Below are 12,702 nucleotides of genomic sequence, written 5' to 3'. Positions count from 1 at the left end.
ATACAACAGGAGATCTGCTGAATTACAAAGAATGGTCAGGATGAAGAAGGCGGTATTCATTACACAGAGTAACACAAACTGGCAATTTGAGGTTTATTCTGAAATTGTAGTCTGGTTATGCCTTCAATGCTGAATCAAGATAAGGTACGAAAACATTTGTCCTTATAATTTTGTTTCATTCCAGGCCAGGTGGTGTTCGTGTATCTAACAAAATGCAGCAGCAAGTAACACATTCCTGAGCTTCAATCTCTACAAGCTTATGTGTAATGGAGTGAATTCTAAAAGCGAGTGCATGGCTTCTTTTCCACCTAGATGATTTTAATCCGTGATTCTTTTACCTTTGCCTCACTTGCTAAAATATTATGTTGTCCATATATCGATTGTCTAGATTTCTTCTGGAGAGGAGAGGAAAGGATACACTAAAACATTAGAAAACTCTTACATGGAACTTTTTCAGCTCTACAACTGTTTCTGTCACAGCTAGGGTTACTAATTTTAGCTAGTTACTTCTTCCTCATCATTATCAATACAGTTGATGAAACTCCTCGATATCAGATGCCAGATGTTTGAACCCTGGCACACAATCCAAACAGAAGCCTAGAAGACATAGCTTAGTGGAAGATTTGGAGAAACAGGGTTTGAGAACACTATTTTCACAGAAAACAATGATGAGAAGTTAACGGTCATTTCCTACCATTATTTAGCTACTGAAGGATTAGCTATATATTCAAAGGTGATTTCTGATATTCTTAAAATCAGAAAAAAAAAAAATAATTCTGTCTGCCTATGCTTGTGTCTAGCTACCTTTATACTTCTTTGTGACCAAAGAGCATCATACACACTAAGGGAGAACCACAGCTCAGGGCCCACATAACCCAGGAAACTGAAGGGAATAAAAAGTTTCTGTGTAGTGAAGAGGGAGCCACAATGAAGCAAAGAGCTAAAGAGAAAGAAAGAAAAAAGTAGAGAGAGCTTGGCACAGTGTAGCAATTTAGGAGGGAATCATCTTCTTACCAGTGCATCAAGATCTTTGCAGCCAATACACAGCAACATGCTGTTTTCTTGAACAGTGTGCTGTTGTAATGCACATTGCAGTTTCTTACCTTTGATTGACTTCTATACAGCCCAAATTCAGACTGGTAGAATTAGGTAGCCATAGACCTGAAGCATATGTTTTAGTCGGAGGTTAGACCTCAAACAATTTTAGCCTGTTGTCTTGAAGTATTTTCTTTTTCTTCTTGCTTTTCTTCTTAATGGAGTGATCTGGTGCATTTTTCTAGGCTTGTTACCCCAAGAAAGTACAGCAAGTTGTTGGGCATTGTCAGGTTGGACTGTGTCAGGTTTTGCAATTTAAAAGTCTAGTTGCAGATGTACCAGAAACGTGGGGTATAATTGCTTCAGGTGAGTAATGGTTGCTCAGCCTTAAACCCTCTTCAGAGCATGTGATTCTTCCATTGCTTTTAGGAATTCAGTAAAGTCAGTGCTCTAGGAAGAGTTTTCCTTTTAAAGGAGAGACCTGCTGTGTGCTCTGGGAGCTGGAGTTTTTACCCTACATGTTTTACGTCAGGCTCAAAGGGCCCAGTGATTTCCCTTGATGCTGTTCTTTCAGTGTTTACAGATTGCTCTCCTGAATCTAATGGTCTGAAACTTGAGCAGAAGAAAAGTGCAAGGAGTTAACTTCCATATCAGTGGCTCTATTACAACCTGACTGATAAGCGAAATCTAAATCAACAATTGGAAGTTTTCCCTATAAAGAGTTTAAAGACATTCTTTGGAGAATGCTAATACTGACTAAGATCATTCAGATATTGTATGTAAAAACTTTTCTACTTACTTTGACTGCCAGGATAGCAATGGCAGTCCTCCAGACCTCTCATCCTTGGTCTTTGGTTGAAATAACACATTGGAGGAAACTCTAGACAAGACTGTCCTTTTCCTGATGGGTAAAATGAGTAAAGAGTAAGAAGGACGATATCCAAGGGCTCTGTGTGCAAAAAGTAGAGAAAAGCCTTCCAGAAAAATATTTTGTATTTGCTCTACTTCACAAACATGCTCAAAACAGTGTCTATAGATATAATCTGTCTGCTTCACTCTATTAAATATTCTGCCAGCTGCCGCCTTTAATCTGGCTAATGTGTGACATTATGGATAGGAAACCGGAACTCGGACATATCAAGATCCAGAGACTAATTAAGTCAGATTCATTGCTTAAGTCTTGAAAATAATAATCTGAGAACAAACAACTACACCAAACTCTTTCTAAGCCAATGGAGAGAAGTAAACCTTTATGGAATCCTACTTCTTAAGGAAGTATCTTTGGATAGGATGATTGTTCTTGTGGTGCCTATAACCCACCACTGACACAAAACATTAATTATTCTAATGTCATCGGTTCATTACCCAGCTGTCCTTTGGCTGTAATGGGAACTTAAACCATCACGATGACTGTTCAAGTGAGGTGAACTGAATCGTCCTGTTAGCGGCACAGGGTTAGAGCCACAGATGTTCTGACTGACCCCATCTCTGCAAAACAGAGAAGTATTCTGGGGACAGAACTGCACGTGAGATGTGATCTTATTTTTTTCTGTAGACATCTTCTGTTAACTGCTCTAAAAGATAAAGTTTCTTGCTTTGACATGAATATTCTTGTACTGTTGTTTTAAAGGGAAATAAATCCTACTTATCCCACTGTCACATGAGAGAAAAAATGACAACTGGTATTGGATCTGGATACTGGAGTTTAAAGAACCCCCAGGATCTGAGCTTTTATTTTACTTGACTACCTCATACACCAACTCACTCGTCCCCTCCACCCTCCAGCGTTGTATTTACAATATCTCAACTTGTCTTCCCGGTGAGGAGGTGGCTGCTGGTCTGTGAATGCCAGGCAGAAAATCCTGCTGGCTGGGACATTACTGACCAACATCCCCATCAATCATTTCCATGCCACATTTTGCTCTCCAAGATCTTCTCTTCTCTCACTTCCAGGGTCTTTCCTCCAGCCAAGACCTACAGCTGCTTCATTCCATGACTGCTTGTTATTCAGAAAGTCTTCTTCTAGGCACCAGCTCTTCTTCTCCAGTGTCGCAGGCTCCAAATTTTCCCAATTTAAAGTCTAGGTCCAGATGCACAAAGCATGATCAGCCTTCTAGTAAGTTTTGTGTCCTGCTTCTTTATTAATTGGAGGATTTGGAAAGCACTATTTCTATTTAGACCAGGTGTTATCAACATTTACAACCAATAATCTGCTGGAAAACCTTTCTGGTGTTATTTGTCTCTTTTCTGGGATATTTTGCTGATTTATTATTTTTATCTTTTTCATGTGTAGAAGTATTAAATATAAACAGAGTATTTCATTATGCTTAGAAACAATGAGGGGAGCTCACCTGTTCAGATATAGACATCTGCAATGGCTACCACAAACATGAAAACGTAACCTTCTCTTCCAAAACTTAAACTTCTTTGTCCAATACAGATATCTACACAAGTTCTTGTCTTGGGCTTCATATTAAGTCAAGAGAAAAATCAAGCAAAGCAAACAAACAAAAATGCATTTTTGGGGCTTTTTCATCCCCTGCTAACATGAGTGGGTGTCTAAAACCACTTAGATGACTGTGACCAAGAAGTGTCGATTTTTGGTTGTAATTATAAAGGAAAATAAGAGTAACCAATTTACAATGGATATCTATATTGTGGACAAAACAAGTTAAACAGGAGGAGTTCTGCCTACTTAGAGTGTAATATAACTTCAAGAAAATGAAGTGATGTGAAAATGCTTTAGCAGGCACTGTATGCACTTTCTGCAAGCAACTTCTTTAGAAGTTAATTAACGCAGTTGTAAGCTCCAGTGCAAGTGGAGGGCAGGTGGCAGCTTCTTCTCTCTCCTGTTGTTGCATCTGCCTAATTTGCACGTGAACAAAGTGAGATTGAGAGCTGATCCTTCTTCACATAAGGCTTTGATACTATCACCATCTAAAAGCACAGATAAATGCACTGCATGAAAGCTTGGTATTTTTATTAGCTCTTGGTCAAGTGTCTTCATGCAAAAATCATCCAAGCAACCACTTATGAATCTGTTTCTCATAGGCAGTGGATGGAAGGACTTGAAAGTAGCGTTTTCCAGTTCTGTGTTTCTTTCCTTTTGCAAGTTTGACTGGGATGAGTAATGTGTGAAAGTACTCACAAAAACCCAATTTCATACCCACCAAATCCAGGTGGGTCTGAATGTAACTTGACATCGCTGAATATCAGGTTTTGCACTCTAGCTTTACCCAGGTAAAACCACAGGGCACTGGATAACCTATCTCTTGCACATTTCTCATCATGATAGCTGCTACTGAAGAGCATCTCCTTTTAACTTATAGACAGGTTGAGTGATTTTGGGTGCCTCTTCTCTGGAAGACACTTTATTACTTATTGACACTGCATAGAAGTGAAGAGGACAGACAGCCTGCTCGGCTGACAATTCTTGATGGCAATGGAATGACATAGACTGGCAGAAAAGTGAGTTGTTTCCCAAACTGGCTTGGGGATTTTGCTAACTAACTTTCTTCTTAATTTAACAAGAAATAGTGATTTATACAGCTGAGACCTTACAGGACTTTTAATATAGATAATCCTAACCCAAAGTTATCCTGGGCTCCTTTCTGTGGGCTGGGCCTCATTAGATACAGCTATGCCATTGAAAACAAACAAAAACAATCAGTGAAACAAAACAAAATAATTAAAAAAATAATAATAATAAAAAAAAAAAAAAAACAAAAACAAAACACCACAGAAGCAATAAAAACAAGTTAGGCAGGATTCAACTCTGGAAACTAACACTGTGAGCATGCACTTGTATGTCTCTGTCTTTTGAGGTAAAGAGTTAAACATTTTCCTAGAAGCTCCAACCAAAAACATGAATATATGTTAAGAGAACCAAACAGTAGAAGGAGGCAATTTTTACCTTCTCCTCCAGGAAATCAGTAATATGTTAGGAAGACGAAAGAATACAATTGCAGGGGAAAAAAAAAGTTTCTTGGTTTATCCTACTGTTCATTTAGCTCTAACATCCTAAGTTCAATGTTTAAATTATAGCAGATAGACTAGTAAAAAAAAGATCACTCTAAATCTCATTAGTTCTCTGAGGTACTAAAAAGTTTCTGCCAAAGTTTCTCTAACTTTTCAGTTATGTTTGATTCTTACATGTTTATAGTTGGTATAGTATAAATACAAACATTGCTACCAAACTGATACCTCATTCTCTTTTCACCTTTCCTAGGGAATCGGCTATTATTCTGACGAGCAAGTTGATGAGCAGCATTTTTTCCTTTTCATCACCCTTCTTAGAGCATTTTTCACCTCCTTGTTCCTGAGGCTGTAAATCAGAGGATTCAGCATTGGAACTGCCAACGTGTAAAATACTGCAGAGATTTTCTCATGATCCAGCGAGTATCTTGAACTGGGCTGCACATGGCTCAAACTCACAGGCCCGTAGAATAGGGTTACGGCCGTCAGATGGGAGGCGCAGGTGGAAAAGGCTTTGTACCTGGTTGCAGAGCCCATGCTCAGAACAGAGAAGAGGATGTAGATGTAGGAGACGATGACAATAAGGAGTGTTGACATAGCTATGATCCCTGAGAGGGTTACAAGCACTAGCTCATTCACACGGTTGTCAGAGCAAGTGAGTTGTAGCAGTGGGTTTGTGTCACAGAAATAATGGTTGATGGTATTAGGGCCACAGAATGACAATTTCAGTAAGCCACAAGTATGTACCGATGAGTTAAAGAGTCCCCCTAAATATGATGCAACCACCAGGCAAATACAGACTTTCCTGGGCATAAGAGTGGTGTAAAGTAGTGGGCTGCAAATAGCTATGTAGCGGTCATAAGCCATTACAGCCAGCAGAAATCCCTCTGTGGTCACAAACACAACAAATAAGAAGTGCTGGGTGACACATGCTGAGTAAGAAATAGTCTTATTCTCCACTAAGAAGTTTATCAACATCCTTGGAACAAAAACTGAAGAATAACAGAGATCCACAATTGACAAGTTAATGAGGAAGAAATACATGGGTGTTTGCAGCTGGAAGTCAGTCGTGATCAAGCCAATCATACCAAGATTACTTGCAAGCGTGACAACATAGATTAGTAGGATCATCACAAAGAGCAGGGACTGTAGTTCTGGGCGATCTGTCAGTCCCAAGAGGATGAAGTAAGTTACTGTGGTGTGATTGCTTGCTGCCATCCTTACCTCTGTAACAGATTACCTGCTGAGATAAGATGAGTTGACTATACGGTTAAAAAAGAAAGAAAGGTTGTTTATGTGCAGGAGTAATCTACTGTAAAGAAGAACAAGGGCTGAGATTAAATACCTGGATCTTGATTCCCTTTTGTGCAGCAGCAATTTTTGAGCATGCTCAAAAATGCCTATTTTCATCAATCAGACCAGCCTCACAGGGGGATCCTCTGTGCCCATTGTGCACAAGCTAATAGTAGCAAGCTGCCTAGTGGTGTTGCTTGTGGACAGCAGTACACATCTGCAACACAGCTACTGAGTATTATTTTTAGGTGATGCAAAGTTTGACATGCAGGTATCACTCGTGACTTTTGAAACACATATGATAAACACTGAATGAATTCTGCAATTTTCTTCATCTTTTCAGCAAGGTATTTCATGTTATTTACTCATCAGGAAAGATTGAAACTCACCAGAGAGAAGGTATCTCACCTAAATCCTTAGCACTCTCTTTGCTCTATGAATGTGTCCTTTCCTCCTCAGTCACTAGTAGAGGGAGCCTGCACGACTTGCTCAGCATTGTGCCTTGGGCAGCACAAGGCTTTCTTCAGAAGACACTCTCAGCAGCTTCTTTCCTTCCTTATGTCAATGGAAGAAGAGATGACATGTAACAGTAGTCAACTTTTTAAAACACCAACATAGAAAGAGAGAGAGTTACACATTGGGTCTATTTTATGACTAAATTAATGAGATCCAAACCTACTTTGTAGAAGAGAGTCCAGGACAGGGTGGGAGACGAGATCTGGTCCCTCCTCTCATGACTGATCCCATATTTTATCCACAAGCAAGCCACACAAAATACATAAAAGGGGGATCATAGCCTAATTTTTAAGTATCTGGGTCTCTTGTTAGATTTTGACTTGAGATCCAGAGGAGACTTTTTCAGGCAATCATGCAATTACCATTTACTTGTCTAAATTTAATCTAGACTTCCAGGTCAACTAGGCTACTTCTGTGATCAGTGTATGATCAAACTATGGTGTAGCCAACTACTCATCCTACTTATTTCACCTCCTTCTCTGAAGGGAGTGAGCAGCCTGAAAGCCTATCAACAGGGTGAATTGCCCTCTGGGGGAGTCCCGTCTTTTTCCATTAATCAAAAAAGCAGCTGAGGTGTTTAATTCTGAATGTAAGTGATCAGTGGAGAAATCTAAAGCTCAGTGAAATCTATCCCACAGAGATTGTACCCATTTTTATGTGCAATGTTTGGTCTTACAGTTGAAACTACCTGACCATCCTGCTGACCTTACAATTAACAACTTACACAAAGCAAACAAACAAGAAAAGTTTTTTTGAGCTCTCTGGATGTGCAATACAGAGAGCAATATTGCTTTATTGCTTTTCCCAGTCTTTCTTGTGCATTCAGATGCTGAATTTTTAAAGGAGTCTCTCGGCATGTGTTTGTCAAATACTCAGAGCATGGGACCTGTCAAGGTCCGTCTGGCAGGTCAGTGCTAAAACTGTCAAGGACATACCTGGTTTTTGAGGCTCAGACACACTTCTTGAATCTTGAACTTCCAAACACTCTAGCACTGCAGGAGTCTGGATTTAACTCTCAAGGATGCCATCACAACCTAGGTTTGTCCCTATAAAGGTATCTTCATGTCTAGCTTTCAGCTCTTTCATGATCTTCCCTAAGTGATATCTGCAATACGTAATTTCTCCTTAGAGAAGATATGCAACCAAAGGAAATGTATGTGACCAGCTCACTGCATTGGCACGGTAGTGAGAGGTGTCTGCAGACATCTGGGAAGAGAAAAAATAACCCTTGTCCCTCCACAGAAAAGAAACATTATTGTTCCACACTTGCATGTGGCACAGAAAAGCCACTCATCCCTCAGACCTGAGAGGTCATGTCAGGACCTGCTACTGCAAACATTTGCTACTTTGACTATTAGGAACTGAACAAACAACTGAGTCTTCAGCTAATATTTTTCAGATTGAACACAAAGGACATAATTAAAGTGTACTCGTGGGAGGCTTTAAATAGGCAAACAGAGGTCTGGTCTCCCACAGCAACATGCATGAAATGAGTATGCTTACAGTCCTTTATGGCCCCATTTATGGCAAATCCTGTCTGCTTTATTAAGACAAAGGAAAAGAGAAAGGAGACTTGGGGATATTCTGTGTCTGTAGGACACTGGAAAGATCATTGTTGAACTTCAGTCTAAAAGGAACACAGATATCAAACTGCTTGTACTCATTTTTGAGTCAGTCCCCTCTCTCATCCCATCATTCATGCAGTTGTATATAATGTAGGGCATGGGCAGGGCGGACACAGTCCTGGTCTTTCTGGCTGACATGTCCATTGGGCGGACACAAAGTTTGCTGATACCAGCAACCCATGTTAGATAGCCTGAAATGCAGGGGCTCATTGCTCTGGTTAGTTGTTTTTCAGAAGTTGTTTCATGGTTGGGTGGCTGAAAGAGAATGCATGACTTTTTAATACCCAGTCATGAAACTCCACCCATCCTAAATTAAAGTCTTTAACTGATGGAGAATCTAACAGAATTGAAGTAGAATTTTATATTTGGTTGTTTATATATGCTGATGAAACAAAATTAAAAAAAGTAAAATTTTAGTAGTCCCTGTTTTCCTGGCTGACCACATAACAGACAAGGTGTCCTCTTTTGGAAAATAACAAATAGGAGACTAAGAATATTGTAATGATGGCTCTTTATCTAGTTGAAAAGAAAGGGATCGTGTGAAAGATCAAGAAAAAGAATTTATAAAGTATTTCAGTAATTATCTTTCTGTTTTTTTCTTAATCAGTTTTGAGTGATCACAAACATTTTGTTCTGCTTGGTTGTGCATGAAATTGCTACATGCAGTGTTTGAGGAGAAGGAGGGAATGGCTTGTGGAAGTGTCTTTTAATTTGTAGGGTTCCAGTGGCAGGGTAGTGATGAGGGCTCTCACTGTCAGGTCTGTGAGACCTCATGGATATGTGCTGGAATGCTTGGTTTATTCTGTACCTAGAAAGTACATCAAGGATTAAACTTTTATACAAACCCTGTTGTGTTGGAAGACACTGCAGGCAAAAGGCAGATACATTTCTCATAGTTTACCGCTCCTATAAGTAGATGTCATCTACCTAGAGCAACTCCTGCAACACCTTTAAGTCCTGCAACACCTTTAGTCCTACTTCTGTGAATTGAGCTGGTTAAGATTCAGTCTTCGAGACTTTCACCAGTCCAAGGTTGTTTATTTTCCTCACTGAATATCTGATGTGTATTTGAGAAAGAAATCATAACAGTGGTTCTCAAAGCATGCACACTTGGAGCAAAATGACACACAATTGTACAAACCACTTCCTGGAGGATTTCTATTGATACTATTACCAATGGCACATGCTTACAAGACAAGTTTCACAGAATCACAGAATTTCTAGGTTGGAAGAGACCTCCAAGATCACCAAGTCCAACCTCTGACCTAACGCTAACAGTCCCCACTAAACCATATCCCTAAGCTCTACATCTAAACGTCTTTTAAAGACCTCCAGGGATGGTGACTCCACCACTTCCCTGGGCAGCCCGTTCCAATGCCTAACAACCCTTTCGGTAAAGAAGTTCTTCCTAACATCCAACCTAAAACTCCCCTGGCACAACTTTAGCCCATTCTCCCTCGTCCTGTCACCAGGCACGTGGGAGAATAGACCAACCCCCACCTCGCTACAGCCTCGTTTAAGGTATCTGTAAAGAGCAATAAGGTCACCCCTGAGCCTCCTTTTCTCCAGGCTGAACAAGCCCAGCTCCCTCAGCCGCTCCTCGTAGGACTTGTTCTCCAGGCCCCTCACCAGCTTCATCGCCCTTCTCTGGGCTCGCTCAAGCACCTCCATGTCCTTCTTGTAGCGAGGGGCCCAAAACTGAACACAGTACTCAAGGTGCGGCCTCACCAGAGCCGAGTACAGGAGGACGATCACTTCCCTAGCCCTGCTGGCCACACTGCTTCTTATGCAAGCCAGGATGCCGTTGGCTTTCTTGGCCACCTGAGGACACTGCTGGCTCATATTCAGCCAACTATCCACCATCACTCCCAGGTCCTTCTCTGCCTGGCAGCTCTCCAACCACTCATCTCCCAGCCTGTAGCTCTGCTTGGGGTTATTGCACCCCAGGTGCAGGACCTGGCACTTGGCCTTGTTAAACTTCATGCAGTTGGCCTCAGCCCATCGGTCCAGCCTATCCAGATCCTCCTGCAGAGCCTTCCTACCCTCAAGCAGATCGACACACGTGCATAGCTTGGTGTCATCTGTGAACTTACTGAGGGTGCACTCAATGCCCTCATCCAGATCATCGATGAAGATATTAAAGAGGACCGGCCCCAGCACCGAGCCCTGGGGAACGCCACTAGTGACTGGCCTCCAACTGGATTTGACTCCATTCACCACGACTCTTTGGGCCCGGCTATCCAGCCAGTTTCAAACCCAATGAAGCGTGCACCAGTCCAAGTCAAGAGCAGCCAGTTTCTTGAGGAGAATGCTGTGGGAGACGGTGTCAAAAGCCTTGCTGAAGTCAAGGTAGACCACATCCACAGCCTTTCCCTCATCCACCCAACGCGTCACTTTGTCATAGAAGGAGATCAAGTTTGTCAAGCAGGACCTGCCTTTCATAAACCCATGCTGACTGGGCCTGATCGCCTGCTTGCCCTGCAAGTGCTGCGTGATGACTCTCAAGAGGATCTGCTCCATGAGCTTCCCTGGCACTGAGGTCAAACTGACAGGCCTGTAGTTTCCCAGGTCTGCCCTCTGGCCCTTCTTGTAGATGGGCTTCACATTTGCTAGCCGCCAGTCAACTGGGACCTCCCCCAATAGCCAGGACTGCTGATAAATGATGGAAAGCGGCTTGGCCAGCTCCTCTGCCAGTTCTCTCAGTACCCTTGGGTAGATCCCATCCGGCCCCATCAACTTGCGCACATCCAAGTGCCATAGCAGGTCACCAACCAGTTCTTCGTGGATAGTGAGGGCCACATCCTGCTCCCCATCCCATTCCGCCAGCTCAGGGTACTGGGTATCCAGAAAACAACCGGTATTGCCGCTAAAGACTGAGGCAAAGAAGGCATTAAGCACCTCTGCCTTTTCCTCATCTCTTTTAACTAAATTTCCCCCCGCATCCAGTAAAGGATGGAGATTCTCCTTAGTCCTCCTTTTTGCGTTGATGTGTTTATAAAAAAGGTTTTTTGTTATCTTTAACGGCAGTAGCCAGATTGAGCTCTAGATGAGCTTTGGCCTTCCTAATTTTGTCCCTGCACAGCCTCGCTACATCCTTATAGTCCTCCCTAGTGGCCTGCCCACTTTTCCAAAGATTATAAACCCTCTTTTTTCTCCTAAGCTCAAGCCACAATTCTCTGTTGAGCCAGGCTGGTCTTCTTCCCCGCCAGCTCATCTTTGGGCCCGTGGGGACAGACCGTTCCTGCGCCATTAAGATTTCCCTCTTGAAGAGCGCCCAGCCTTCCTGGACCCCTCTGCCCTTCAGAACCGCCTCCCCTCCTTCTTTATTTTCTTACTAGACAACTTCAAAGTCACCTTTCAGATTGCCTGGTTGCTATGTTTTTCAGAACATGCACAAATATTTTGAATCTTACAATGCCGCTATTAACACTTCCTTTGCATTAATCCTAGGGACAACAGCTGATAATAACAGTAATCACAAGGAATAGTTAAAGCCTTGAGGTAAGATTTAGGTACCTAAACTTGGGCAGATGAAAATTCAAAAATGTTGACCTTGGCTGGTCATGTTAGATCTTTCCATAGTCCACAGAGAAAACAGGCAGCTTTGGTGGCTTTACCTAGCTGGGCAGCTGAACTCCACCACAACTGCTCTCTCTCACTTTCCCTCCTCAAAAGGAAAGGGTGAGAAAATATGATGGAAAGGGCTCAAGTGTTGAGGTAAGGACAGGGAGATCACTCAGCAATTATATTCATGGGCAAAACAGACTCAGCATAGCGAGATTAATGAAATTTATTACCTATTACTAACAAGCTAGAGCAGTGAGAACAACAAAAATAAAAATAAAAACAAACTAAAAACACTTTTCCCCATCCACCCTCTTCTACGTCCTCCCCCTGAGTAGAGCAGGGGAATGGGAACTGTGTTCAGTCCTAACACTTAGTCTCCGCTCCTCCTTCATGGTCGCTCTCTGCCCCTGCTCCATGTGGGGTCCCTCTCACGAGATGTCGTCCTTCCCAAACTGAGCCTGCGGGGACTGCCCACAGGCAGCAGCTCTTCAAGCACTGCTCCCACATGGCTCCATCCCAGGGGGTCCATCTATCAGGAGCAAACTGCACCAACACGGGTCCCCTGTGGGCGGCATCTCCCCCCAGGCCTCCTGCTCCTGCATGGGCTCCTCTCCATGGGCCACAGATCTGGCCTGGGGCCTGCTCCTGCAGTGTCCTTCAGGCCAACATCCACCTGCTCCACCAGGGGCTC

General features: G+C 42.5%; 1 protein-coding gene across 1 annotated transcript; it reads right to left on the bottom strand.

Annotated features, from left to right (window-relative positions):
• Positions 1-5,274: 5,274 nt before the first annotated feature.
• LOC116489489 (olfactory receptor 1052-like) lies at positions 5,275-6,228 on the bottom strand. The gene has a single exon (XM_032187905.1). The coding sequence runs from the start codon at positions 6,226-6,228 to the stop codon at positions 5,275-5,277; it is 954 nt and encodes a 317-aa protein (XP_032043796.1).
• Between the last annotated feature and the right edge of the window lie 6,474 nt (positions 6,229-12,702).

The sequence above is a fragment of the Aythya fuligula genome, chromosome 5, assembly GCF_009819795.1.
Source record: "Aythya fuligula isolate bAytFul2 chromosome 5, bAytFul2.pri, whole genome shotgun sequence".
In the NCBI taxonomy this organism is placed as follows: domain Eukaryota; kingdom Metazoa; phylum Chordata; class Aves; order Anseriformes; family Anatidae; genus Aythya; species Aythya fuligula.
This window is presented reverse-complemented; position numbering and strand designations above follow the sequence as displayed.